General features: G+C 38.5%; 1 protein-coding gene across 1 annotated transcript; it reads left to right on the top strand.

Moving 5' to 3' along the window:
* Positions 1-968: 968 nt before the first annotated feature.
* On the top strand, positions 969-26,266 carry QSOX2 (quiescin sulfhydryl oxidase 2). The gene is made up of 12 exons (XM_032200224.1): positions 969-1,212; positions 4,956-5,056; positions 6,007-6,055; positions 7,196-7,301; positions 7,496-7,586; positions 9,495-9,640; positions 10,633-10,776; positions 11,715-11,844; positions 13,294-13,416; positions 15,070-15,220; positions 19,207-19,395; positions 21,934-26,266. Exons 1-12 carry the CDS (start codon positions 969-971, stop codon positions 22,482-22,484), a joined length of 2,025 nt encoding a protein of 674 aa, XP_032056115.1. The 3' UTR covers positions 22,485-26,266.
* Positions 26,267-26,730: the final 464 nt, after the last annotated feature.

Raw genomic sequence — 26,730 nt, 5'->3', positions numbered from 1 at the left:
AGGATTTTTACTGCGTGTGAGATTCCTACTCTTACACTGTTTGTGTACAGCTGGCCATAAATGATCATAAACCAGATTCTCACCTCTGAATTTACAGCAGAGTGCATGAAGTAAGAATTTAGATTCATTTGTTTTCTATTTGGTCTTGAAGGATTAAAAGTACTGTTTGTGAGTAAAGGAAGCAAGAATTAACTTCTAGGGGACGTTAGCCTTTTGTCATCCCCTTAAACTCCACTGAATTCTTCCTCTGGGGACGTTCTCTGTTGTTTTTCTGCCTCTGCTAACGTAACGAAATTTCTTAACACTGTATTTACAACTGAGAAGAGCCCTTCGTACTGTGGCTACAGCTGTACGAGGAGCTAAAATGCATTCCCGGCTCACAAGCAATCTCAAGTAAAGGACAGCATCTAGCAGCTTGTCAGACTCACAGCATCCTACGTGCAGCTTTTTACCGGCTCCTGCTTTGAAGAGAGCTGTCCCCCTCCTGCCGCCACGGCTCAGTGCGAGGCTGCGCTGTCTTCAACCCAGCGCCCGGCTCCGTGAGGCCGCGATTTGTTCCTGCAGCGGATCGCCTGCGTGTTAAAACCACCCACCGAGCATTTAAAGCATTGCTTTAACCTACTTCTTCATTCCACCCATTCCCTTAGGGAGCCCTACGGGACACGCGCATCCCAACACAGCACCCACAGCTTCGCACCGCAGCAGGGGACACCGGGGAGCGATCTCCCCCCCCCTCACCCTACCCCAGGCCCTCAGCGGACCTGTGTCCACCCCGGGCGAGACGACACCCGCTCCCCTAACCCTTTCAGAGCCCATTTGGCCGAGAGGGGCTGCAACACCCCCCTTTCCCTGGCGGGGGGATCCCCCCCGCGGGCTTCGGGCGGGCGCCGCCGCCGCTAGGCCGCGTTGCCAGGGCCGGCCGCGTTGCTAGGGCGCGGGCCCCGCCCCCTGGCCGCCGGCCTCCCAAGATGGCGGCGGGCAGCGGCCGCCCGCTGGCGGTGCCGCTGCTGCTGCTGGCGGCGGCGGTGGCGGCGGTGACGGCGCGGTTGTACCGGGCCGGGGAGGACCCGTTGACCGTTCTGACGGCCTCTACGGTGCGTAGGGCTCTGCTTAACTCCTCGGCGGCCTGGGTGGTGCAGTTCTACAGCTCGTCCTGCGGTCACTGCATCGCCTTCGCCCCCACCTGGCGGGCGCTGGCCGGGGACGTTAAAGGTGAGGCGCAGCCGCCGCCGGTCCCGGTCCCGGTCCCCTCATCCCCGGCACCGGGGGGGCTCCGTCAGGGCCCGGCCCGGTGTGGGGGAACGGGTGTGAGGCTGGCACGGGGCCTGGCGACGCGGGGGGGCTCGGCGGGGCCTGCCCTGAGCGCTGGGGCCCAGCGGGGGCGGTGGGGTGGGAAGGTTTTGGGGTGAGATCCCTGGGGTTGGGGGGTTTGTAGATAAAAAGTGAGTGTTGGGGGAGTGGGAGGCCTCGGGGGAAGAAAGAACAGGGAGAGGTAAAAATAAATAAATACAGAAATCAAGCTCGGTGAGTCAGATTTGTGGTGTCTGCCTGCTGGTCCTGGCACCCGCTGAAGTGTTTCACCTTCTGGGGATCTGAGACAAGCGGGTCCCTGAGCTCCTGGTTAAATTCAGGGCCTGTGGCGGGGAAAAGACCCGAGATGGAATTTGTGGGAAATGCCATGCAGAGTATGGGTGTCCTAAAAGGCCTTTAAAGTGCTCTGGGCATCACGTTTTACCCAAGGGGCGCTCTCAGGATGGCGACAGCGGTTCTGAGGCGCTGATGTGGTTTTGTTTTGAGGGGCAGTGAAGTGCTCTGGCTTTTCTGCTGTGCTCTGGGGTGTGAAAAGTGTTAACAAAGTCTAAAACGAAACGTAGGTGCAGTATTGGGTATACGCATTTTTAGACGTAAGGATACGGAGGCCTACCCAAAAATAGGCCCTGACGAGTTTGTCATGTGCTGGGGGCTGCTGACTGCCGAGCAGAAACTGAGAAAAACAAGAAACCCAGAGCACTGGTGGTTTCCAGGCTTTTCAAACACTCATTACTTCCATGGGTCTTCTTTATTTATAAAAGCAGTATTTTTCCTGCCTTCTTTGCATAAGCTTCTGTCACATTTTCACCTTCTGATTTGATTTGCTTTTGGCCAATTTACCATAGCCTGTGTCTTCATAAAGACTTTCTTTTAAACAGTGCACTCTTATACTTGTGGATGTTGGCCTGACCAGCAAATGCAAATTGGCGTTATTTGTCCATCTCGAAACCAGAATGGGTGGGTTTGAGCAGGAGACTGAGAACAGCCACACTTCTCATTGGTGGCTGCATCTGAAAAATATTTCACCCACATACGCTGACTCAACATCTATTTTTCAAAAATATTTACTCACCTGCTGGGATGTTTCAAGGATCTTTATGGATGCAGACTCAACTGTACCTGAAAATTCTTTAATCATTATGGTTATATTTAATAATTGAGTATGGATCAGTTAAATTGGTGCAACTTTTTGCCTAACTAGAAGGCCTGTGCTAATAGAAGTAATTTTTATTCCATTTCTCATTCGTTAAACCTTGGTAATATCATTGCAAGCTTAAAGATAATGCTCCTGAAAAATGGGAGCAGAGCTTGCTTTTGTGTAATTTGCATTTTTCATTTTGAAATTTGGCCCTTTCAGGACAGGCTTTAAACTTGGAGTTGTTGCTGCTGTGTTCCTAATCATGCATTTAGTTTTATTACAGTAGTGTCCAAAGTGGACATTATAGTTAATTGTACCTTTGATATCGTAGAGGGTGGTTGAATCTATGCACCAAAATTTCTGTGGACAGGAATTCTGTGCAGAAGTAACAACCCCTTGGAAATCCCACATCCAGCAACCCTTGAATTATATGCAGAAGTAATCATGGCCAGTTGTTCCAGATACAGGAGCTCCTAGAAATTGCTTTATTTATTTGTTGAGGAACAATTTTAACCTTGCCCTTATTCTGGAAGCAGCCTGTGTGTTAAATACGTGGTTCTCAAGCAGCACACAGAGGGGATCCTTGTGATGTATTCCTGATCTCCCTGACTTCACGTCACGACGGAAGGCAGCACGATGCTGGTAATACACGTGCTGCAGGGAGCACGCAAGGTTTGTGCAAGGAAGCATGTTCCTAGCGATGCAGTACGGCTGGTGTGCTGGTATTCTGTAGCATTTCACAAGTGGGAGCAGCATTTCAGTCTGCCAGCCTGCTGGATTGTCAGTTCATTTATCCCGTGTATTCACGTGATTGCTGGAACTCGTTTAGCATAAACAGAAATGGGCTTGGTTAACGTGGTGTCATTCAGCTGCCCCTTCCTTGTAGTTTGTGAGTTAGTCAAGTTGTTTGGAGTCTCTAACGTAACTTCTGTCAGAAATTTTATCTTTCCCTTACATTTTTGTTATAAATTTGGAACAACCTTCAGTATGCTTAAACATTTTTCTCAGATTTAACAACATACTCCGTGTGGAATAGGCCAAGCTAATTGTTCTACCCTGCAGAGCTCTGAATGCTACAACAACGCTTGTACTCTGTCGTAATAGCAAACTCCATGGGTATTTTCCTTTGCCCTCTCTACAGCATGCAGCGAGTAGAACTGAGTTATGCATTATTTCAAAAATGCTAATGCTATTTAAAAATTCAGCAGCGTAAAACCCCCAAAATCTATGCTGCAGTGATAGTGTGAACTTACACAGCCTACGCTGTGTACTCCAGCAGCTTCCACATCCCTTAGAGACGAGAAGCTCCTTTTTAAGCAGAAGCAAATGCTAAGCAGCACACATCCCAGCTGGTGCTCTTTAACCCAAGTGTTTAGCTGGGGATGCGTTCCATTGTTGTACGTGGGCTATTTGCATCAGTTCATAGAGCTGCTATTCAGCCTGCCGAGGAGGATGGAGACAGGTGGAAAAAGGAGGAGGAGTGGTGGAAGTTGAATGAGATAGATACCCAGAAGCCGAAGTTTTGTTTTATTTATTTTGCATTTTGTTTGATAAAATGGACGGTTGTATCCTTTGTGTCTGTGTGAATACGTGCCCATCTGCTCTAGAATGCTTGTAGTCACTCCTGGTGCCTGTTCAGCTGTTGGCATGTTGAGCACAACTGAAATTCCCCCTCAGCTGCCCCATCCTCCTCAAAGACAAATAAAGGTCAAGCTACATTTCCAACACAGCTAGGCATACAACTGAGAATCAGATCTTGAACTTGATGATGCTTTCATGCTCCTTGCTATAAAAGCAGATTTAATTTTTAGTGCTGTTTTGGTTTATGTTTTATTGATCTTGGGGAATTGTGATGCATCTTCAAATTCTGCCCACAGCTGTCTTGATTCAGCTTAGCTTTAAAAAGTAGCTGTACAAGGAGCCTCTTGGAGGGGGTCTTCTTTAAAGTGATTGCTGCAGTGGAGCATGACTCGAAAAGACAAGTTCCTGGCAATATGAGAAGGAAAAAAGGCTATGAATGAATTGAAAGCTTTTATTGAAGTTATATAAGCATGTTTATGGAAATACTTGAACTCTTGTGGTTGTGGTTATTAAACATTTATAAAGGAAACTCAGCCATTTAGCGCTCTGGTTAAAACTCAGGTATTTCTGAAGTATCTCTAAGGTACTCCTGGAAAGTACTAAAAGGTAAGGACATACTGGTCAGCAGGCAATGTGGGAGCCTTGTGGTGAGTGTGAATCTGAAGACCTCTGAGGACACGGCAAGTTCAGCAGCTAGTGAGTCCTTTTGTTAAAATTAACCCTGATACCAAATGCGTCAAAACTAGAGTTTTGTAATTGATGGCCACGCAAACAAGTAACTGCTGGATTCATCTTAATCAGTTAAATATATTCTGCATGCTTATCTTCGGAGTTCTGTTGCCTGATTTCCTTCGGAACCAGGCTGATGTCAGCTGGCACCTCTGATCACTTCTGCTGAAAATAGAAATATATATATTTTTTCCAGATTGGGAGTCTGCAATTAGAATCGGTGTGCTGGATTGCGGGGAAGAAGAGAACTATGAGACGTGTAAAGAATATGGTATTCACTACTATCCAACTTTTAGGGTAAGTGGCATGATATATTGCTGTATGTAAATGATGCATGGTTCATTTATAGTAACTAAAACCATAACAAACTTATTTGTCCATAGTAATGCATGGAACCAGTTGTTCTTTATCTTGGCTTTTTCTGTGATTTTGCAGAGAAAATCGCAGGGCTGATAAAAGATGGAATCAAGTTCTTCTTACTCAGTGCGACAGATGATGCAGTTATTTGGAGTAGGAATTCAGTCCTCAGTTTAGAATCTGAAAATTTTTAACTTCTGTCTTTGCCAGTCCATATAATCACACTGAACTGTAAGCATTAGAAGAATGTGATTGAAGGAGAGGGCTGAATGAACACTGTTACGACAGAAGAAGGATCAGTAGGGGGTTTATTGCAGAAGTTGTGGTGCTCTACTCAGATAGAAAGAGCAATGTGGTTTGTTTGTTTTTGGTCTTTAAAGTTTCGGTTATAAATTGTAATATACTCTTTGTTAGACACTGTAAGTTTGTTTTTTTTGTTTTTTTTTTTTTGTAGTAGCAGAAGGCAGTCAAGCTCCACTGTCTACCCAGTCTAACCACTGGATTTGAGAAAATTTGAATAATGTTCTGAGTATATACATAGTTTGTGGTACTGATTTGGTAATCAGTCAATTTTAGTTTGGGTTAATGTTTGCAGTAACAGATTGATAACAATTATGAATTATATGTTATGGTATTTTTCCTCTGAAAGTTTGCTTGATTGTTAGATCAGAGCTTTGACAGATGAGCTACTCTCATGTGGTTGAGAAGCAGGTCTTTGGAACTCACAGGCTAGGAGTAAAGACTGGAATAGATATGTGTTTTGTAATTAGAGCTGCAAAAACTCTTGAAAAACTCATTGTTTCTAAACTGAGCTTTTTTTCTTAAACAGTGAAGTTATTTTCAAAGCAATAGTACCAATAATACTTTTTTTTTTTTTCCTCCCCACATAGTACTTCAAAGCATTTACAAAGCAGTTTACAACTGGAGAAAATTCCAGAGGTAAGACTATCCTACTGTAAGCAATACCCAAAGCAGTTGTCCTATCAGCCAGGAATTTGTCAAAAAATTAGCAAAATCCCTTGTCCTGTCAATTAGTTTAGACACCTAGACACTGAAAAGCTTCTTAAGATGTGATGTTACAATTACTGTATTAAAATATCAGGCAGAATTTTAGACAGGTGAAAACACGGACCTTTGTTTAAAAGCTTACATTTCTTAGGTTTTGAAATGTGGTTCACAAGTGGTTAGATTATTAAAAAAAAAATAATTGTTTGGGGAAAAAAAAACAAAACAAACAAACAAACAAAAAAATCTCATGGGCATGAGTTCCAATTTGATCAATCATGGCTCTGGTGCTTTTTGACCTGTCAGCCAGTTTCCAGGCATCCTGAATCTCAATGGGAGAACCCCTATTCAGATGTTGACTAGCTGAAACCAGGCTTATCCTGTGTGTCTGACAAGATCACAGCTTGAGGTGATTTGTCTGAGGACAAAAGTAATGTTGTCTTTTCCAAGGGATTAACATTCAAAAGGCCAGAGGTCAGAAGAGGGACCACCTGCACCATTAACCCTTCATGTAGAATTAGACTGCAGTTGTACCTGTTACATTTGGCGTTTGTGAGAGCTTCTGCATTTTGATTTCTTTCTTTTAAAGCATACAAAATGTTCTCACACTTCAGTTATTTCCTTATATTGTTCTGTGGCTTTGTAACCTCACCTGGCCCATTTGGTAAGAATGGTACACCTCTGTTTTAAATCCGTGGTGAATATCCTTATTGCAAAAAAGCCACCGAAGCCTCCCACTGCATCTACTGTGAAAACAAGCATGGATTTAGAATGAAGCATTGTTGTAAGAGAAAATCAGCAAGGCAGGCAGATGGCTAGGTTTGGAAAAGTCTTAATATTTTATAAATTTGGGGACGGGTTGACAGTTTTTAAATACGATCTCATCTCAACATTAAAGTGAAATCCTACAACTAAATCCTCTGTTCTTCAGCCAAATAGTAATGCCCGGTTTTTGAGTCCAAATGTAAATCAAAAAAATGCCACACAAAAGCACGAGAATGGTAACAAGTTATCAACAGGCAGATTTTCCATAGTTTCCTGATGTTACATCTTTTTGTAACCTGTACTGAGCAGGAGCAGACCGTGAGCTGCAAACAGTTCGCCAGATGATGATTGACTTCTTACAGAACCATTCTCAAGAGTCAAGACCGCCTGCTTGCCCATCGTTGGATCCAGTTTTGTAAGTTCTGTTTAAAATACAGCTGGTGTATTCTTGCTATGTTAATTTAATAAAATGTAGATGATCTTATTAAAGATGGAGTAAGCTTTTTGTTATTACTAGTTCTGCTACAAGACAGGTAAAAAGAAATTTAATTGATAACACTGAGTTTATGGCATTCTACCTGTGTTAAATGGCTTTTCTTTTCCTAAAAGGTCCAGTGATATCACTGCTCTTTTTGACAAGAACAGCAATCATTATACTGCCGTTGTGGTTGAAAGTAATAACTCCTACGTCGGGCGAGAGGTAACGTATGATTTATGACATAACGAGTATGAATGAATTTTATCGTAACACAGCTGAGTTTTATGTTAGTTAGCCAAGCAAGAAAATTTGTGATTGTAGGACAATATTAAAGGATGATGAGGGTCAGGTCACGTGTATTTGGGATATCACAAAGTCAAGTGATTACATAGGGCTGTTGTATTTAATTACACAAAGGAACTTGCTTACAAATGAGCACAATGTCATATTAACTTCTGTTTACACTCGGGAGGAAGATTAATATTTCAATTTCATTGTTAGCATAATTCTTTTGTTTGAAGAGCTGGAAGATCACAACAAAAATATTGTCAGATGTTGTGTTTTGTTACTGCTAGAGAACTGTTCATAATACTCATTCTTCTGGACAGCTCTTAAGATTTCAACTGTTCTTAATCTAAAACCTCTGTTTCTCTTTTTTTCACATGTTGTTTTCTAAGTTAAGATGATAACAAAATTTTCACAGCTCTTAGCCACTGATGAAATGAAAGTCTTTTGGTTTTTGCTTTCCTCACCACCACCACCCCCCCAATAATATATTTGATTTGGCATCATTTTGCCATTTAATGAGCCTGCTGTTAGCTTAGACAACTGTTACTTTTCTCCTGCTGCCAAGATCTAGGATAAGTAAAGAAAATAAATTGCACAATTATCTAGGCATAATCTGTGTAGAAACATCCAATGTGTGTGAAATGTTTCTAATTAGATTTGATGCTGAGATGGCTGAGTTGTGTAAGTGGAGGGTGTGCTGCCAAAAATGAGAATCACTTTGAGAAGCAGGCTGCTTCTAGACATTTGTTTTCTGGAAGCTGCTGTGTTGATACAAGTGGGCATTACCAAAAAGAAGGTGATGACTGTAAAGCTCTCTAGTACTTTGTCAAACTGATTTTAAACCTTCTGTTATAGGAAAAGCTGAGTATCATTTGAATAACAGAAAATGGAATCTGTTTTCAGAAGGACAAACATTCGCTAATGTAATACAGAATTTTAACTTTAAATAGTGAAACAGGAAATAACATTGTAATAAGGGAAAAAGGAGTGTTTAGGCTGTTTTTCTTAAATGGAAAATTTTCACTACTTAAAACTGAGTCATCATGTTCATAGGAGCAACACTGACTGTAGTTGGCAAAGAACTTTTATAGTTGAATCCTGGCAAATCTTTGAGGCATCCTTACGTTATCGCCCTCTTCTGCCTCGTCTGCCATTTGCTAGAGTTTACACCTTGTAGAGAAATGTGTGCCCACTCCCAGCTGCTCCAGTGCAAAACCCCAGCATCAGGTTTAAAGAGGTGATGAAGAATGTTTTGAGCTAAGATGCTGGACTCTGAACTGGAACTTCTGAGGTATGGGCACTTACTCATATATGCAGTCTGTGCTGTGGATTGGTAAACAAATAGCTGAAGGGACAGCTAGATGCTGTGACACCACAGAGTACAGGGCTTGCCAGGCAAAATCTTGTGTTACTTTAAGCCCTTGATTATTTTCTAAGTCATGGACTTTGACATCAGAATGCCATAAAGTGATGGGACTGAATAAATGTTTCTTCACTTCATGAAAACTTGCCTTTAAACTCTTATATACGTAACATGAAACATACCTGTGGAGTATTCTCTGTGCTGTTTTGAAGTGTATGAGGACACTTCATCATTCATTCTCATGTTTTCTTCGGGTGTTAGACTTCAAAGGGAAAAGATCAGGATAGACCAAGAAAAAAAAGGAAGATAAGAGTAAATTTCCAGAGTAAGTTTTCTTAGCTGAAATTGTTAGTGTCCATGGAACGATCATAGATGCACTTTCTTGGTGAACAGCTTGATGATGCACTTGACCTATTTACCTGTCTTGTCTTCCATATTTCTTTAAGGATGTATAATTACTGTTACCTTCTGTTGCACAGGTTATCTTAGACTTGATCCAGTATGAAAACATTGTGGTAAAGAGAGCGCTGAATTCTGATAAGCCTTTTCTAGAGAAACTTGGTATAACCTCAGTCCCTTCGTGCTATCTGGTGCATCCAAACGGGTCCCGTGGATTAATTAACATGTAAGTAGTTTCTGTCTCAGAGGAACATAAGGGAATTCACTGAAGCTATAAAAGGAGTTGCTATAACTTCCTTTCATACAGATTAAGTCATTTCATAACCATTTTTGTTGCATGTATATAATGACACTGTCATGGCTTGTATTCAGTACATTATGTGGACTAAAATTTTGTGTTCCATTCCTTTGTGTTTTGAAAATCACCTGGCCTGAGCACTCTAGCAATTACTAAAGTGTATGTAGTGATCTTGTTACACAGTTTGCTCTTAAAATACACAGATATGGGTTCTGTCAGTGGAAGTGAGATTTCCTATTATGGTAGGAAAGAGTAATCAAAATGGTGTGGCAGTTAATTATAACCCTTGAGATGCTTGGCTACAGTAACAAGATTATTTTCTGACAAAACTTACTTTTAAGTAGACAATTCTGAAGTAGTGCTTCGTACTGGAAAGCTCTAGGCAAATGTTTGTATTTTTGAGTTTGATATGCTGATAGCAATTTGCTGGTAGTTCTTCATAAAGCATTTAGTATTATGTATATTTTTTTTTTTAATAAGAGACCTAGTATTACTTTTGCTTACCGCTGTTGCCTATTTATAACTTTAACCTATTACTGTAATACGCCTGAAAGGAAAATGCTTGAATAAAAACGGAAAAAGATAATGACACATCAGAGCTCTAAAAACCTTGCTTCTAAGTCAAAAAGCAAGCTGTACATATAAGCTGTATGTGTAATCTTGTCTGTATAAGGCAAGCTGATATTTCGATGAAGCTGATGTTCTTAATTTGTATGGAATTTCAAACTACTAATCCCAGTGTTTTTTTATTACTGTTCCTAAATTGAACAGTTTTGTTTTCACTTTTTAGCAAAACATCATGCATACCAGAACTGTAAAATGGAAAACAAAGTGAATATGTTATAAACTTACTAATTTGCCTTGGATATTCTTTTAATGTGAGATGAAAAGTAATCTTTACTTTGTTCATTTATATGCAGTGTGAAGCCTCTTCGGTCTTCCTTTTCTTCGTATTTAAAGTCGCTGCCAGGTGTAAGAAAGAAACTACTTCTGCCACTTGAGCTACCTGTTAAAGAAAACAAAGAGGAAAGCACAGAAATCAAGCAGTGGAAAGAATTTGATAAGTAAGTGATACTGATATTCAGATCTTGAAATTCAGATCAATGCTTGATTATTAAAATTTGCTTGCAGTTTTTCCTTGCCACATAGGAAACTGCGCTGTCATTTATTATAAAATTCTAGTGTGGTTTAAAATTTTTTTCCACCACAGGTGATGCACCTTGAACTGAATAGGTTGGTCACTACTTAATCATCTTCATTCTTCTGCTGAATAAAATAAAAGGCATTCATGCTTAATACTGAAAGCAATGCTTTCAGCTGTTGATTCAACTTAGTCCATTTCTCAGTATATTCAGATAACACTGGTGAGTTAGTTCCAGCACCGAGGTTACAGCTTCTTCTAAATGCAAGTAACTGTTGTGATCGTGAACAGTGATTCATTGGTCAAATTACTGGGCTTTCAGTATTTTTTGTTTTGTTTTGTTTTTTCCCCCCAGTCTTGTTTACACTTCTGGTCTGTGTATAATCATCTTTGTGTTGAGCAAGAGTCTCCCTTCCTTTGTAGCATGTCATTTTACTGCTCCTGCCAGATCCTGAAGAGAAACTATAATTTCCTTACACTAGCTATTTCCTTGCTGACAATTGCAGGGTTATAATTTCATTACAAAGTAAAACTGGCTGGGAGATGAAAGTTTAGTCAATTATAAAAGAAATTCTTGTGTGACTATGCTTCATTCGCCTCATTTCAGAACAAAGTGACATAAAACTACTCCTTTAAAAGACTACAGTGAAACTCATTGAACTTGGCATTCACCATAGCGAGCACCTGAAGTAACTGTTGTATCTTTCCATGTATGCCATAGGATATACTGCAATCACTGTGGAGTGGCAAATGTTGAGGTTTTAATGACACCTTACTATATATCAATTTTACCTTCATGACTGGTGAGAAAATGAGCGAAAGAAACCTGCCACTTCATAACATTATATATGTGTGTTTCAGATCTAAGCTGTACATGGCTGACCTTGAATCAGGATTGCATTACCTGCTTAGGGTAGAACTTGCTACGCACAAGATGCTTGAGGGAGCTGAGCTAAAGACCTTCAAGGATTTTGTTACCATCGCTGCCAAGGTATGCACTTCTGGTCCTTGATTATTTTAACAAAAAAATGACTAACGTAAAATTTATTACGTGATGTAAGCCTCTCAAAATGTCTTTCAGAATATATTTAAGTATCTACTTCCTCAGTAGCTTAAAAATAGTTTTGTGGATTTCTTTAAGTGTTGCTTTTGAGTTACTGTATACGGTTCTGATATATTTAAAGGGCTGCAATACTTCTTAGTTTCATCTTCGAGGGCTCAAATTTAGATAAAGTTTTAAGCAGTCTGCAGCATATTGAACGAATACTATAAATAGTCTTTATCAGATTTTCAGGATAAATAGCTATTTTAACTCGATGAGATTGAAAATGTTTTTCACTTCTTAATTTTGGGTTTTATTAGTGCGTGCTTGACAAACAGTGTGGTATTCACAGATATTTCTAATGTCAGTCTAAATTTTGAATATAATTGAGGTACAGTACTTCAAAAATGAAGACGCTCACATTATACTTGAATGAAGGGATAATGTAAGTAATGTATGTGATGTAAGTTAAATTATTTTTTTTCCAACATCAGCCTACTGAAGTCATCAGTGTCACTGAGCAACTAATGCTTTGCTTTATTTTAAATAAAATGAACCAATAGCTGTTTAAGGGAATAATAAGGGCTGTATGAACTGTCCCCAACTATCTGGATTTATCAGTCAGACAGTTTCTTGCCCCCCTGCAGCCATCAGAGGTCAGAAATCTCTAGCTGGCCTCATTTCTTTAAGAAAGTGTAGTGGTAATCTTTCTATCATATTATCCCTAAAGCATCCTCTCTTCTTCCTGATGGCTCCTGGCCAGCTTATGTCATTTGCTTCCCTGGCTATTAGTGTATAAATAGGGAATGCTGTCTTTTAGTTGCATGCTCATCTCCAGACTGCCATTATACAAGTGAGGGTTTCTGTCCTTTATTTGCATTCTCTTGTGTAAGGCTTTTCTCTTAGTTCTCAGTTGTGATGCCTATTGATTTGTATTAGGACCCTTTAGATTTGAAATGGTCAGAATCAGAAGTCTGAACAAAAATTTTGTAAGAATCCATATTTGTCGTTAATATTCTAAGAGTGAGAAAGGATTTTAGCCTTTCTAATTCACTCAGGTTTTATGCTCCTTCTTGAATTATACACTGCTGAATTACCTTAATACAAAAGTTTATGTAATCTGGCAAAAGTCGTTCTGTAGCATTTCTGCTTGAAATTGAGTAACTTCATAGTGGTTAACGTTTTGCGAAAGCAGCATGCTTAATTTTTTAAGCAAGTTAATGTGAGATGGCTTTTTACTGGTAAACAGAACAAGCATTTGCACATAACAAAGAAAATCTTGTCTGTTAAACTTACTGAATACAAGAAAAAGACATATCGATAAATAGAAAGCTGTCTTGCGGCTAATGAGATTTGTGCTTTAAAATATTGGTATTTTCTTTTTATTTTTTTCCTCAGCTTTTTCCTGGCCGTCAGCCTGTGGTGAAGTTGTTAGAGACCTTGCAAGAGTGGCTGGTGAGCCTTCCATTAGACAAAATCCCTTATGATGCTATTCTAGATCTGGTCAACAACAAAATGCGGGTAAGCTGTTACTAGTTTCCAGCACACAAATGCAGCATTAGTAAAGGATAAGATTCTATATAAATCTAAGACATCACTTACTGATGGTCCCTCAGTCATAATGGAGTTATAAGAAGGTTAAAATGAAAATAAAGTGAAGTCATTACCAGAAAAAAAAATCTACATGAAGAAATTGAAATGAGAGAAATGAAGCCCACAATCCTGTCTGTTTTATGAGGAAGCAATCACTAACATATACATGTTCACCAATGTCAGTTTCAAATGCAAGATTTCCAGCAAAAATTTCTATGTTAGCCTTGCTTGCTTTGCCTCCTATCAGCAGGTTTCTCTTGAGTGAATGTCAGAGTTAGAAGATGAGAAACTTACCCATTGAAATGGGCACTATTCCTGAGGAGTTTTCAAAACAAAACAAAAACAAAAACAAACAAACAAAAAAACTCTTTAATTTCCTGTTGCAGTATAGTCCTTGCCAGGGATCCCATCTCAGTTTGGTAATGCAAAGCGATGTGATAGGGCCATCTTTGCACATAAGTTAATTTCTGTCTGTCTTCTTATTAAGAGGGGTTGCCATCTGAAATTTAGAAACTTAATGTGTGTTCTAGGAAGCAGAGAGATAAGTCACTGAAACTAAAAATATTGCACTAGATTTCATTTATAGTAAATAGTGGGTTTGTTTTAAGAAGAAATAAAAATGAATTCTACATCTTATCCTGTGAATATGTTACTACTGTAAGTCACTTAGATCTTGCCGAGTAATGCAGAGTTTTTGTCGTGCCCAGGGATACTGTAACTCTATTTACAGTAGTATGTGTGTGCTTTATTTTCATACTGGGCTTAAAATAAAATCTTTACAAGTTAAGCTACTTAATATACTCTGCCAGACTAATCGGACGTTTCTGATGTGCATCTTGGTAGGTTTAACACCAGTGATTGTACACTGAGTATCATGTAATGTGCTTGCAAGAGGGATGAGTTTAGTAATGGTGCATCAGAGTATCTCAGACTTAAGGATTGTTCCAAGGTTACAATTTGTTTGCCTTAAGCATGAAGTCATTAACAACAAGTGCAGAGAATAATTTACTGTCCTTTATACTTGGATCACCTCAATTTCAGGAGGAATTGTCATTGTTGTTAATGCTAGTTGAAAAACTTAGGGGCTGATCTGGAAATGTACTGAATGTATAAGAGGCATATTTCCTCCCTATTTCAACTGAGAATTCAAAGCCTTTATCCTTTGGGGTTGGGCCTTTCTTTTCTGGACTGAGCATTGTAATAAGAGAGGGGATGCATTGTGCTTTGAAAAGTGATGTCCCATGAAAATACTAAGCTTATTTAAACACAGCTTTTATTTAGGTGGAAATGTTGTGTTTCTACCTGCAACAGGATTGCTTGTATGTGTTTGACTACGTGAGTTTGCCTGTCTCAAGTTCTCTGAAATTTCCAGTGCGTATAATGTATGTTTGGGTATTCAGTAGTGAACTAGCTTATGGGTAACCATGTGGAAAAAAAAATGCAAAAATACAAGCATATTTTAGGAACTTTGAAGCTTTTAAACATACTTGCTGTGTTCAGTAGTGAAGTGTCATTTCCAAAATTGTTTAAGTTAATTTAGGTACCAAAGCTGCGCATATCTTAAATACACATTATTTTCAGATTTCTGGGATATTTCTCACTAAGAGAATTGAGTGGGTCGGATGTCAGGGCAGCAGACCAGAGCTGAGAGGTTATACCTGCTCCCTTTGGAAGCTGTTTCATACCCTAACTGTTCAAGCTGCGCTGCGACCAAAAGCATTGATAAATACAGGTAAGCAGTAGTTATGTGGGACACTTGAAGGACAAGGCAAATAAGTGTGTAGCAGTTTTGCTATGCAATAGAAAAAGTACAGAAAAAGATTGCTTTAATCCATTCAATTCTCAACTAATACATTCATGGACAGTGGCTTTTGAGGCTTAGTTTTCAGTTTTGTACCAGCAGGGGTCAGAGCATAGCTTTATTGTGGTGGCTTTGAAAGAAAGTGTGTCAATTTGTCCTTGCTTAGAAATGTGGTAAATAAAATATGTTGCCCTAAAGATGCGAGTAAGAAAACAGGAGAGGGGAGTAGGTTTTTTTTTTTTTTAAAAATAAAAAATAAAAAAAAATCTGAACTATCTGAAATGGGAAGAAGATTATCTGAGGTGGCACTATTAATTTGAAAAGAATAAGATGTAACCGTAGAATTTAGTAGCTATAAAAACTGTATAACCATTAGCTAATCCTTCTGTAATTGTATTTCATAAATACAGAATGTCATGACACGTTTGTTTTCAGATGAATTTAGATAGTGTCCCTTAATCTGTGCAGTGTGATGTATTCACTTCTTTGCAAACACTTAGTAAAATCGCTTCTTTTAGACTTGCGTTGTCTTCTGAAACTGTTAACGTTCTGGTATTGATTCCTAGTCGTCTTAGCACAAATGAAAATAGAATTATAAATGCTAAAGCATCACTCCCCATATTATTTTATACTTGTCAAGACAGTGCATTGTTTGATTTTTAGTTCAATTTTGTTTTTATTCTTAAATTTAAAGTCTGCTTGATGTCTTTTGCAAGAAATGCTTTATACAGTGTTACCTGGTTTTCTGGTTGTTTGTGCATTAAATTAAAAAAAAAAAAAAAATTATGGATACATATATTTGTCCAGCACTACTTGCAATCACAGTGATAAACTCTAAATTCTTAATGTTGAACCTCCTGCAAAATAGGAGTTTAAGAATAGCTAATCATCCTGTATACGATTTTTGTTTCTGTTTTTTTGTTATTGTTTGTTTTGTTTGTTTGTTATTGTTGGCAGAGTAGGTTGAATTCCTTTAAGTTAGTGCTGTGCTCTGTCACACCGTTTTTTTGTGCTGCATGATATATTAGCTGTTCAACAGCATCATGCATAAGTTAAATTCCCCCTTTTGTTTGAACTGCCCAAACTGTCCTAATTAAATTTATAAATGTTCTTAATATCGAAGTATGCAAAATTGCATCTTAAATTGCTTCCATGTCTCAGTTGTGAGCTTTAGTCAGTCTGAAGTTAAAAATACACTGTGGAACCTGAAAACTCTTCGGCACACTTAAGCATTGATTTAAATCGGGACAGATATGTGATGATCACTTCTTACGGCGAAAGAATTGGGTCAGTCTGAGACTGTCGGATTATGTCTTGGGAGGTTTTCCTCTCCTTATTGCTTGTTTAAATCCCATCTACTAAAAAGCATGATGTACTCCCTAATCCTTCCCACCACAGGTAGGGTTTTATGGTTCTTGTCCACTTTAAAGATTAGGGTTACCCTGAATTGCTGTAGTTTGGGAGGAAAGAGAAAAGGAGGATTACACGATGATACATGGCAGATGTTAATAGAAGATTCATCTCTGGGCTGATAAAAGAAAAACAAACAAAATGAGCCATTTTGCAATTGTTTGTTTTCTTTTTAAACCAGATGTATTTTTCTTGATAGTTTCCCCTGCTTGCAGAGTCTAGCCATGTGGACTTGCTGTGGCTTTCTTGATATAATGTTTTTATTGTTTTGTATTTGATGTGGTTTAATGTTGACCTGTGTAATTTGAACCTGCAGTGGGATCAGCATAAAGGAATCCAAAGGAACTTTAAGTATAATTGTTCCTATCAGAGGGTGGATAAAATCGTTGCAGGAATCACATCCTAGGTGTACTTAATTGTATGAAACGTGTTTTCAGTTAATAGGATCCATTGGTGTGAATAAGACCGGCTTGTGGATTTTTTTTTTAAATATATCTGAATTCCTTTTAATCTGTTGCTAAATTAGAAAGCCTCCCCTAGAAAATGAACTTTGAGGGAACTTTCAAGAATGTAACGCTGCACAGGAGAATAATTAAATTTGTGTACAAATGTCTGTTTTAAGAGGTGGTTTGCTGGTAGTTATTTTTTATGTTTTTTTCCTAAATTCATATTCAGTATATGTGATAAAACTCTTTTGCCTGAAATTCATTTCAACTTTATAAAATTATTTTTCAGCCTTTCTTTTAATACTGTATTTTAATCTGCTTTAATCTCATAGCTTTTATTTATACATGCCTATTCAATCACAGATATTGAATGTCTGAGTAGAGATTGTTTGCTTTTTATGATTTCTTTATGGTTTTAAAGACTTTTTACCCCCGTGTTTAAGACTGAAATGTCACTGTTCTAAATAAAGGTGTGTTACGACGATCTGCATATATTTCTTACATAGTTAACAGGTAAATATTCTGATAGTTTTGAATAGGTTTTGCTAAGGATTTTTTTTTTCGAAGAAATAATGCTTGTATGGAGGGCATATGTGCTACTAGAGTTTGTTATTCGCTACCAGAATAGGACAGTGAGCTCTGTAACCCCTTACTGTGCAATCTGTAAAACTTGTATTGCAAATTACTTTTAGGGAGACGTGTTCAGCTACAGCAGTCAGGATTTTGTTCAATCCAGGGCACTGCATCATAAAATGTGTTTCCTTTGACAATTGTTTTTGAGATAATGCATGAATTTGTAAATACATTCTGACACAATTTATTAGATCAATGAAGCATAAATCAGAAAATCTGAGACAGAAATTAAAGGTCAGGATTTTAGCAAATAACACTATTTTTGAGTCACTTATAGATGTAGGGGCTACCTGCCGGCACAATAAAGGTCCAGGACAAAGTCCTCAATCTGTAAAGACTTCAGCCTGCTTCTGAATAAAATCACCGTTTTTTTTTTCTCATATTATTAGTGTAAGAATATGGATGTTACGGAAAGAAGAATGTGTTTGTATTTATTTTTAGGAGGAATTCCTGAGTTGCACTTGAAAGTTCAGTTGTTGCTAAATAGCTATTAGGTGTGTGCGCTCAGTGCCAGCCAGAAAAGCTGTGCCATTAATAACCGTAATGAGATTCTGGTACTCTGTAATACCTTGGGGTTATGACAGAACAGATGGATATCACAGGTATCTCCTGAAATATTTTTCAGAGGGTTTTTGACTCTTGGCTTCTTGGTAGCAAACTGACCATAACTTCAGCACCTAATGGTGAATGCATAACGTATTAATTTAATTATTGGGCAAGATACTGAAGTAAGTCTCTACTTCAAGAAGAATTACGTGTAATATAGATAGCATGGACTGTGCATATTTTAACAATTTCAAAATGTACTTACGAGCTTCTGAGAATTTTTTTTTAGTCTGATGCTCATTTGTCCAAGTAAGTTCCCCTTCAGCTTGTAAATACTTTTCTGTAGGAGACATGTCACTAATAGGAATATTTGGCCTTTTAGCTGTTGTATTTAACATGTTGTTCAGGGCAACTTTAAGCACAATTGAATGGACTAAATACCTAGCAACATACTGGTATAAGTAGTTACTCCACATTTTAGTAGCACTGTCACTCTTAGCATTTTTGAGCCTCTGTATGTTGGAAATAATTCACTTGTAGGTGTCTGATATCCCAGTCTTTCAAAACATTGTTCTGAAAGATACTGTTTGAGATCCCTTTAGCCTCTGTATTAGAAACCAAGTTATTTGGTAGTGAATAAATAGATGTCTCAGCTTGACTACTCAGGAAAGATATTAAAAAATGTATTTTGTTGGGGAGGGGTATTTCTTCAAAGAAATGTGTGAAGCTTTTCATCGCTTTTACATCGAAGGTGTAAATACGCATGGAATGAAAAGGTAGCAACGTTTCCTTTCCTTTTCCTACTTTTAGGTATGTTATGCATAGCATATGGAACCTATGTTTGTCCAGATGGTGCTAAATGCATGTCATCTGTCTTTCTAGGTCTTGAAGACAATCCCCAAATAGTGCTTCAGATCATGCGGAGATACATTCATCACTTCTTTGGATGCAAGGCTTGTGCTCAGCATTTTGAGGAAATGGCTAAAGAATCCATGGATTCTGTTAAAACGTTAGACAAGGCTGTTCTCTGGCTCTGGGAGAAACACAACGTAGTGAATAACAGACTTGCAGGTATGGAAGACCTTGCTTAGGTAAACCCACCCAAGGTAGCTGTGTCTGAAAGACAAGGCTATGTCATTTTATACAGTGCAGTTTATATTTGAACAAATAGTTATCAAATTATACTCTGTAACATAAGTTTAAAACAATGGTAACTGTTATTTCTGCTTAACATTCCTTTATTAATTTCTGACTTGAGAAGGCAAACTCCGTGTTTACACTGGTGTACAAAGTTACCAACCTTAAAGATGTTTGTGTACAGAGCAAAACAGAGTGTCCTGGGCAGCTGTAACTCCAAAGACCGACATGGTACCTTTAGAGTGACTGAGAAATGCATACACTCGAGATACACTTCAGTAGTGCAGTTCATCTCTTATGCTTTACAATGAAAAATCTTCATCATTCACAAAGAAACTGTTTCTTCTGAAATTTCACCTGTTGCTTGGTGTGATTTCTTTCTGAAGTACAAATCAAAAGTCTCTTCAGAAAGGAGCAAAAAAGTTAAGTTACTTCTCAGTGGATAGAAATAATTAAATTTATTTCCATTACAGTTTAAACTGGTATTAAAACTTTCCTAAATTTCTTCATTTTCTTCTGGAGAGAAGCTGTACAGAAAATGGTGATAATTGAAGAGGAGGATTTCTCAGGATAAAAGAGCCTAAGCTATTAGTGGATCAACAACTGAATAAAATAAAATTACTATGAAGAATACCTGTTTCCCCCCCTCAATTGCTATGTTTTCAGCTAGACTAAAAATACAGTTAAAATACTGTGTTGTATTTAATCCTTTCAGTTATGGGGATATCAAATAACTAAAGCACTAAAGAAAATTGGTTTCTCTTTGCACTTAATCCCTGTCTGCTGTTATGGATCTGTGTAATGTAGCATTAGTTACAATTTAAATATGCTATATTGTGTTTATGTTGTGGTTAAGCTGAATTCCCACGATTTATGAAGTATTAAATACTGTTGTGTGTATAAACAGTTTGTCTCCTTTCTCCAAAGAGAAAGAAGAACACGATGAGGTATTAAATAAAATCATCCCCCTTAATGTTTGTTACTATTGCCAGGCTGAACACAGAAAAAAGTAGTCTTGCCGACTTGAAGTTGCTAAGTGGTGGAACAATGAACTTAATTTAAACATTAAGTTATTGGAAAACTCGCATGGATATCGATTTAAATAATGCAGCAGCTGGCTAAAATACCCTTTTAGTAAGAAGTATAAAAATACTGGAATAAATAATAATGTCAAATTATGCATTTTAAGTTTGCTAAAATTTCTCTTTGGGACAGTGACTTATTTTAATCCCTAAAAGCTGCATCTGTATTTCTAGTAATATATGTAGCTTCTGATGAGAAATAATGGTTGGTCCGTGAAAATGCCTTGGCACAACCTTTAAGTGTGGGCCTTGAGACTGTTGTGTATGGTTCTGCCCTAATTAATTATTTCCTGTTGCTTTAAAGTGTACAAAATTTATGGCATTCTTTTTGGCAGGGGAACATGAAATACAGTAAGTTTTCTGTTTGTAATCATACCACAAGTTGTTTTGTTTTTTGCTTTCTCTACTGAGACAAATTGATTTAGCGAGTGATTTTTATTGCAAACTTGCTCTTTGCTTGTAAATACCAAAGAGACAATTTTAATTATTCTTCGGATCCTTAAACAATATTTTGGTCAAAATCCTGGAGAAGTTTCCAGCCTTTAAAAAGATAAAAATAATAAGAATCTATATTTATTTTGCAGATATTTTAAGCATTAGTATACTGATAACAAATAAATGAGCTTTTTTGTGCTGTAGAGATTTTTGTTTTAAAAGTGTTTTAAAGATTTTGGTTTTGTTAGAGCAAAGTATAAAACAAAAACACTAGCTACAGCGTTCAGCTCTGCCACCAAGACAGAACGGTGGCCGGAGCTATGAGCAACTGAAATGTTAAAATGAGATCTAGTTCAAGGTAGTGTTATGTTTAAATGCTAAAAAGCAAACAGAAAAATACACCTTAAATATGATAATGGTTTTTAAAGTACTGGAAATAGTTTGCTATAGTAATGAAACAAGCTATGAAAAAGCAAGCTTATGATGGAGTAGTTCACAGTATAGAAACACGAAAATAACTGCAAGTCACTGGCCTTGAAATGGCTTTCTGCAAACCAAGCTTCAAGATTAAAGAGTATCGAGAGCAAAAGAGCAGTTTGTTTTGAACCATAACTCAAATTAACCCCTGAAAGGCCCAGATGGTGGTGTTTTCATGCCTTCTAAAAACATAGCACTTGTGGGATCCGGTTGCATTAGAATTTGAATGCTGCAGCTTTTACTGAGAGAAAAGGAAAATAATTGATTGTGTTTGTAAGGGAAAGAGGAAGCATCCATAAGGAAACTCATGAATTTCCTAATTTGTTCGCGGTTGTCTTTAGTTTAATACAAACGTTATTGTGATGGCTTTTTATGCTAACCTCACTGTTTATAAGTGAAATATATTTTCTATGTTTTCCAATGGTTCGCTTCTCCTAGTTCATTCACTTCTGATTTTTTTTTCCCTCCTGTCAATTAGGAGATTTGACTGAAGACCCCAAATTTCCCAAAGTTCAGTGGCCAACTCCAGACCTTTGTCCTGCATGTCATGAAGAAATTAAAGGATTACACAGCTGGAATGAGGACCATGTTCTACAGTTCATGAAGTATCACTATAACAGTGAAAATATTCTGTATAAATACACTGAAAGCAAGACTGATGCCAGTGAAACTGAACTGGGAGATATGAGGGAGGTAAAAGACAAAAATCTACTGAAGAAACCAAGTGGAAACAGAGAAAATAACATCCTGGACCAAGAAAACATACGGGATTCAGAATCTAAGGTGTTAGATAAACTAATAGGGAATCATGGACCTGTAAAAGACAGAGGTAAAAATGCAGTTGAATTGGTTAACCGTGAAGAGAGCAGGCAGTCTGTATCTTTCTTAGGGATTGGATTTTCCAACATAGACATGAGTCTGTGTGTCGTACTGTATGTAGCATCGTCCTTATTTTTAATGATAATGTACTTTTTTTTCCGAATGAGATCTAAACGGTGGAAAGTGAAGCATTATCGTTCATCTGTATAGACGTTTAAATTGGAAACATTTTCATTGTACGTGGCTGTTCAGTACCAGATACAGCTTTAATATTTATGATCAGGGATTTTGTATACAGTATTCTTTGTTTTAAAACCCTTTCTTCCCAAGTCATTTCACAAGTGTTCTAGCTTAATATATGGAGCTTGCTGTAAGAACCCTCTTTGACTCTGAGGCACACGGTGCTGTCATAAAGTACCCAGTGAGGAAAGCATTGCATTTTTCAGTTCAGATTTTCCATGACTTACCGCCTACATCCTTTACTCATTTGCAGAGTAAACATTACATTATGCAATCAACTGTGCCTGGTTTTGGAAAAGAAATTGGATATTGTTTTGTGTACGTCAAGCTATTTTTTTTTAATTTATCCAGAGCTGATTTTACCTACCAGAGTACTGAACAGTTACTGTTACCTTGACTTCTTCGTCTGGAGAAGCAAGAATTGGTTTTGTATTTTTTTTTTTTTACAGTGTTTTGTTTTTTCCTCCAGGAAACAAGAGTTCTATTTTGATTAAATCAATTCTAAACCTTGTGACTTTCTCCCATATTATTTACACTGCATATTTAAAGTGGAAGGCATTACATCTTCAGGTAGATCTTCCATTCTCTCGTGTTCCAGCCAAGGATAGTTGCTTCTAGGATGAGAGGTTTGGGCAGAAGGCATCTCTGTAAGCAGCCTGATTCTGATTGCTGATGCTGTCATCCATTCTAAGGGAGCTCAGGTGTAAGTAACAACAAACTCAGACCCAGTGCTGTCCTTGCTCCTCTACTGATGTGTTAACAGAGCATTGTGCAACTCACCTCACCCATCTGTGAACCAGAGAAGTAGCTGAGTAAATACTGTGTTATCCAGTGCCAATTCTGATGGACTCAAGTAAAGGGAAATGCTGTTTTTAATGAAGGAAAGTGAAGCTCCGTTTGCATCAATAAGCCAGAGCAAATTTGTAGATCTGGAAATACTGCATTTCTTAGGATGCCTGAATAGTTCCGTTACCTTACAGTAATTTTTCTTCCTGTGAGTCAGCACAAATCCTTCGTTTGGCAGTGCCAGCTCTGAGATCAGAGGGAATGCCACCTGCCAGCTGTAAAGCTGGCTGTACAGTGCTTAGAGCAGCCGATCTCTGTTCTGCTGCTGGAGTGCTCTGCTGTTTGGGTCAAGAAGGGTTTTAACTGTGGTCCAGTCCAGGAGCTGCTCTGTTCTGGGATGTGGCAGCCATTGGGAATAGGGCAGTTGCTTTTACAGATCTGTCTGGGATCCTAGCTGAGAGCAATTACAAGACAGCATGAAAACAGTTATAAAATTACCATTCAGAGTAGGAGTTCCTTTCTGCTCCTAGCTGTGGAGGATAATTCATGTCCTGGATAGTGAAGTTTATAATCCTATCCAATGTAATTGAGCATGTTCTAGTTATCCATTACCTAATCTTTAGTTAATCCTAATAGGTTTTGGCCTCAATGTTTTCTTGTGGCAGTGAGTTCTACAGATTAATTATGTTATATAAAAAGGCTTTTCCTTTCAATTCTACATTTCCAACTTTTAATTTAATTGAATGTTCGCTAACCCTTCTGTTACGTGAGAAGGGGTAGATAGGCCCTGGCCAATTCTTTCTTGTATGTACTCTGGTAGTGTGTTGTTGTCTTACTTCCATCACGAGCCCCAGCATAGAAAGTTTAAGTTTAAAGCTCAGCAACAGAAATAGTCTAAAAGTTGCTGGAAAAAAAAATCAAGTTATTTTTTCATAACCAAATCTTGCTTATTCACAAAACCGAGCATTTCTGACCAGTTTCTGCAGCTTCCACTTGGAATAACAAAATGGAGCCAAAGCTGATTGCCCCTTTTTCTTTTAAGTCTCAAAATAATGTACAAATGCACATAACGTAGTGCAACCCTGCGTAGTTGTAAACATGACAGAAGAAAAAAACCTCCCTTTGCGTGACACTGTTAGTCCGATGTACACAGAGGTCCATTACCTGCAGTTCTTTTAAGCCACCTGTAAGTTCATTTATGGACCTGATGGCTTTTGCTTCCATGTGAGAAACTTGACCCCATGGGGACAGTAGCTCCCTGCTGGAAGCTGCCTTCTGCAGTTCCTCTCGTGCAGACTTCTCTAATTCTGACCCAGCAGCATCAAGCCTGGGCTTTTTAAGGATCCTCACTGTTCTGATGCAACGAGGCATTGTGGTTTCCTACTTTATAGATTTGTAAGGGTCACTATAAATATAGCACTTGGACTTGACTACTAAAACAACTTTTAAGCTACTGGAAAGAGCTGCCCAAGGGTAGCAGGTTGTCCAGCCTGCTCGATCTGTGCTTCGTGCTGGGATCTAGTGAGAGGTCCCTGCTACAGGACCTGAGTTGAGGGGAAAGCCCAAACTTGCCAAACTTAAGCTGGTAAAATAGTCAACTTCTAACTGACCTAATCTGGGGAAATCGTGGTATCAGCCAGCAATCAAAGAAGTTCACTTTAAAAAAAAAAAAAAAAAAAAAAAAAAAAGCAAACAGCAAAAGGCAGTACAGCAAGTGTTGGGTCTAGAAAAGGTTCCTAGTTTCTATGGGGCTGTTAATTTCCTCTTGTCAGTATCATTGCACGTTTTGAAGCAGAAAAGCTGAAAATTACTCATGCTGTTCAAAATTTGCTGAATACATTAGCCTGAGTTTGTTTAGTTTTGACTCATTAGTTGTGTTTTCATCTACACAGGAAAGACAAAAGCTTTTGGAGGTTGGTAGGGCTGGTTTTACCATTAAAACAGAGCAAACGTGTTGTTAGAATAAGATTTGGGGTTGTTTTTTGGTTTTGCTACATACCAATAACTATTATGTTACTGTGGCCCTGCTGGAAACATGACAAAGCAAACAGCTACGCAAATTTCCAGTGATGTTTTTTCTTTCTTAAGAGTGTAAAAGCATGAAATTAAGATGTCGATTGTGTCGCTGCTGTAACTCAGTGCTGCCATGTAACTGGCTCAGGCTTTCACTTTAATTGCTCCTAGTGACCTCAGCTGGAAAGGTTTTCTCGACTTTGGACTCAGTTGTGTAAATCTTGGTTTACTCGTTCTTACTTTGTATCTTCATAATGGAATTTTTTGTCCTTTTACGTACTTTGGTTGTAAAGATGCGTTGTGTCTGCTGGGGAATGTGTGATGCTGCATTGCCCCTCTGCGCTACCAGTGTCACAAGGAAGTGTTTCGTTTTTAAAGATGCTTCACACCACCTTCTCCTTAGTCCTGGGACTTCTGTTTCTGCATTGTGCTGTACACCAAGTTTCTGCAATGCTATTAATGCTTCCAGTAAGGATTTCTGGCCCTTCGTAATTCACAGAGTCTTCTAAAGAGGAAATATTAAAGCTGCATGGAAAATAAAAGGAATACTGTGCAACGTGGCTGGTGAGAGAAAGAAAAGGTGCAAGTGCTAAAGAAACCTGACTAAATTATTCCCGAGAACTCTAACTTTTGTTTTCCAGCGCTGTACCCATCCTGCTGTTCTCACTCAGAACCGGGTGGGAACTGCCGGCCCAACAAAAGGCCCCAAGTGCGTTCTCTAGGCGTGTGCATTGCATATGAGATGTTGAAAATAGTGACTATAACAGTTCAGTAATTTAAATGTTTTATTTATTTGAATTCAGTAACTTGCTGCTTTCATGTCTATTCTTTTGGGGGAGGTTTTTTTTTTTTTTTTTTTTTTTTAACTCTCTCTAGGAAGGAAAAGTGACCATTTTGTACTAAACTGTAAACTAATGTGCTTGTTAAAAATAAATTGCAAACATTTGGGCAAAGTGCTGTGTTTTGGGGTTTTATCTATATTTTCAAGTTCCTTTTAGCTGAACTATATTGCAAGGATAGCTCATATACACACCCATTTCCCACCATAACCATTATTTTATTTAGGTCCTTAATTTTGCAAAGTGCCAGGAACATGCACATTTGATTCCATTTTTTTTCCACGGTTCTCATAACTTCATAAAACATTGGTAAACTTTTGCGGCAGTGACAGAAACACTCGTGGCTTGTGACCAATTATTTTTACATTATTTTTACATCCAAAGGGGCTTTTGTGTCACCTCGTCCCCTAAAGCCACGGGGCTGCTGCCCCTCATCCCGCAAAGCCCCAGCTGCCAGGACTGTGCCCAGCACCGCGTGCACGGGGAGCAGCCACCACGCACAGCACACATCCCCTTTCTTAAACTGCTTCCTTAGAGGATCAGACTAAAAATCCACTTATAAAACCGAGCTTAAAAGA

This window comes from Aythya fuligula, chromosome 19, assembly GCF_009819795.1.
Source record: "Aythya fuligula isolate bAytFul2 chromosome 19, bAytFul2.pri, whole genome shotgun sequence".
In the NCBI taxonomy this organism is placed as follows: Eukaryota; Metazoa; Chordata; class Aves; order Anseriformes; family Anatidae; genus Aythya; species Aythya fuligula.
This window is presented reverse-complemented; position numbering and strand designations above follow the sequence as displayed.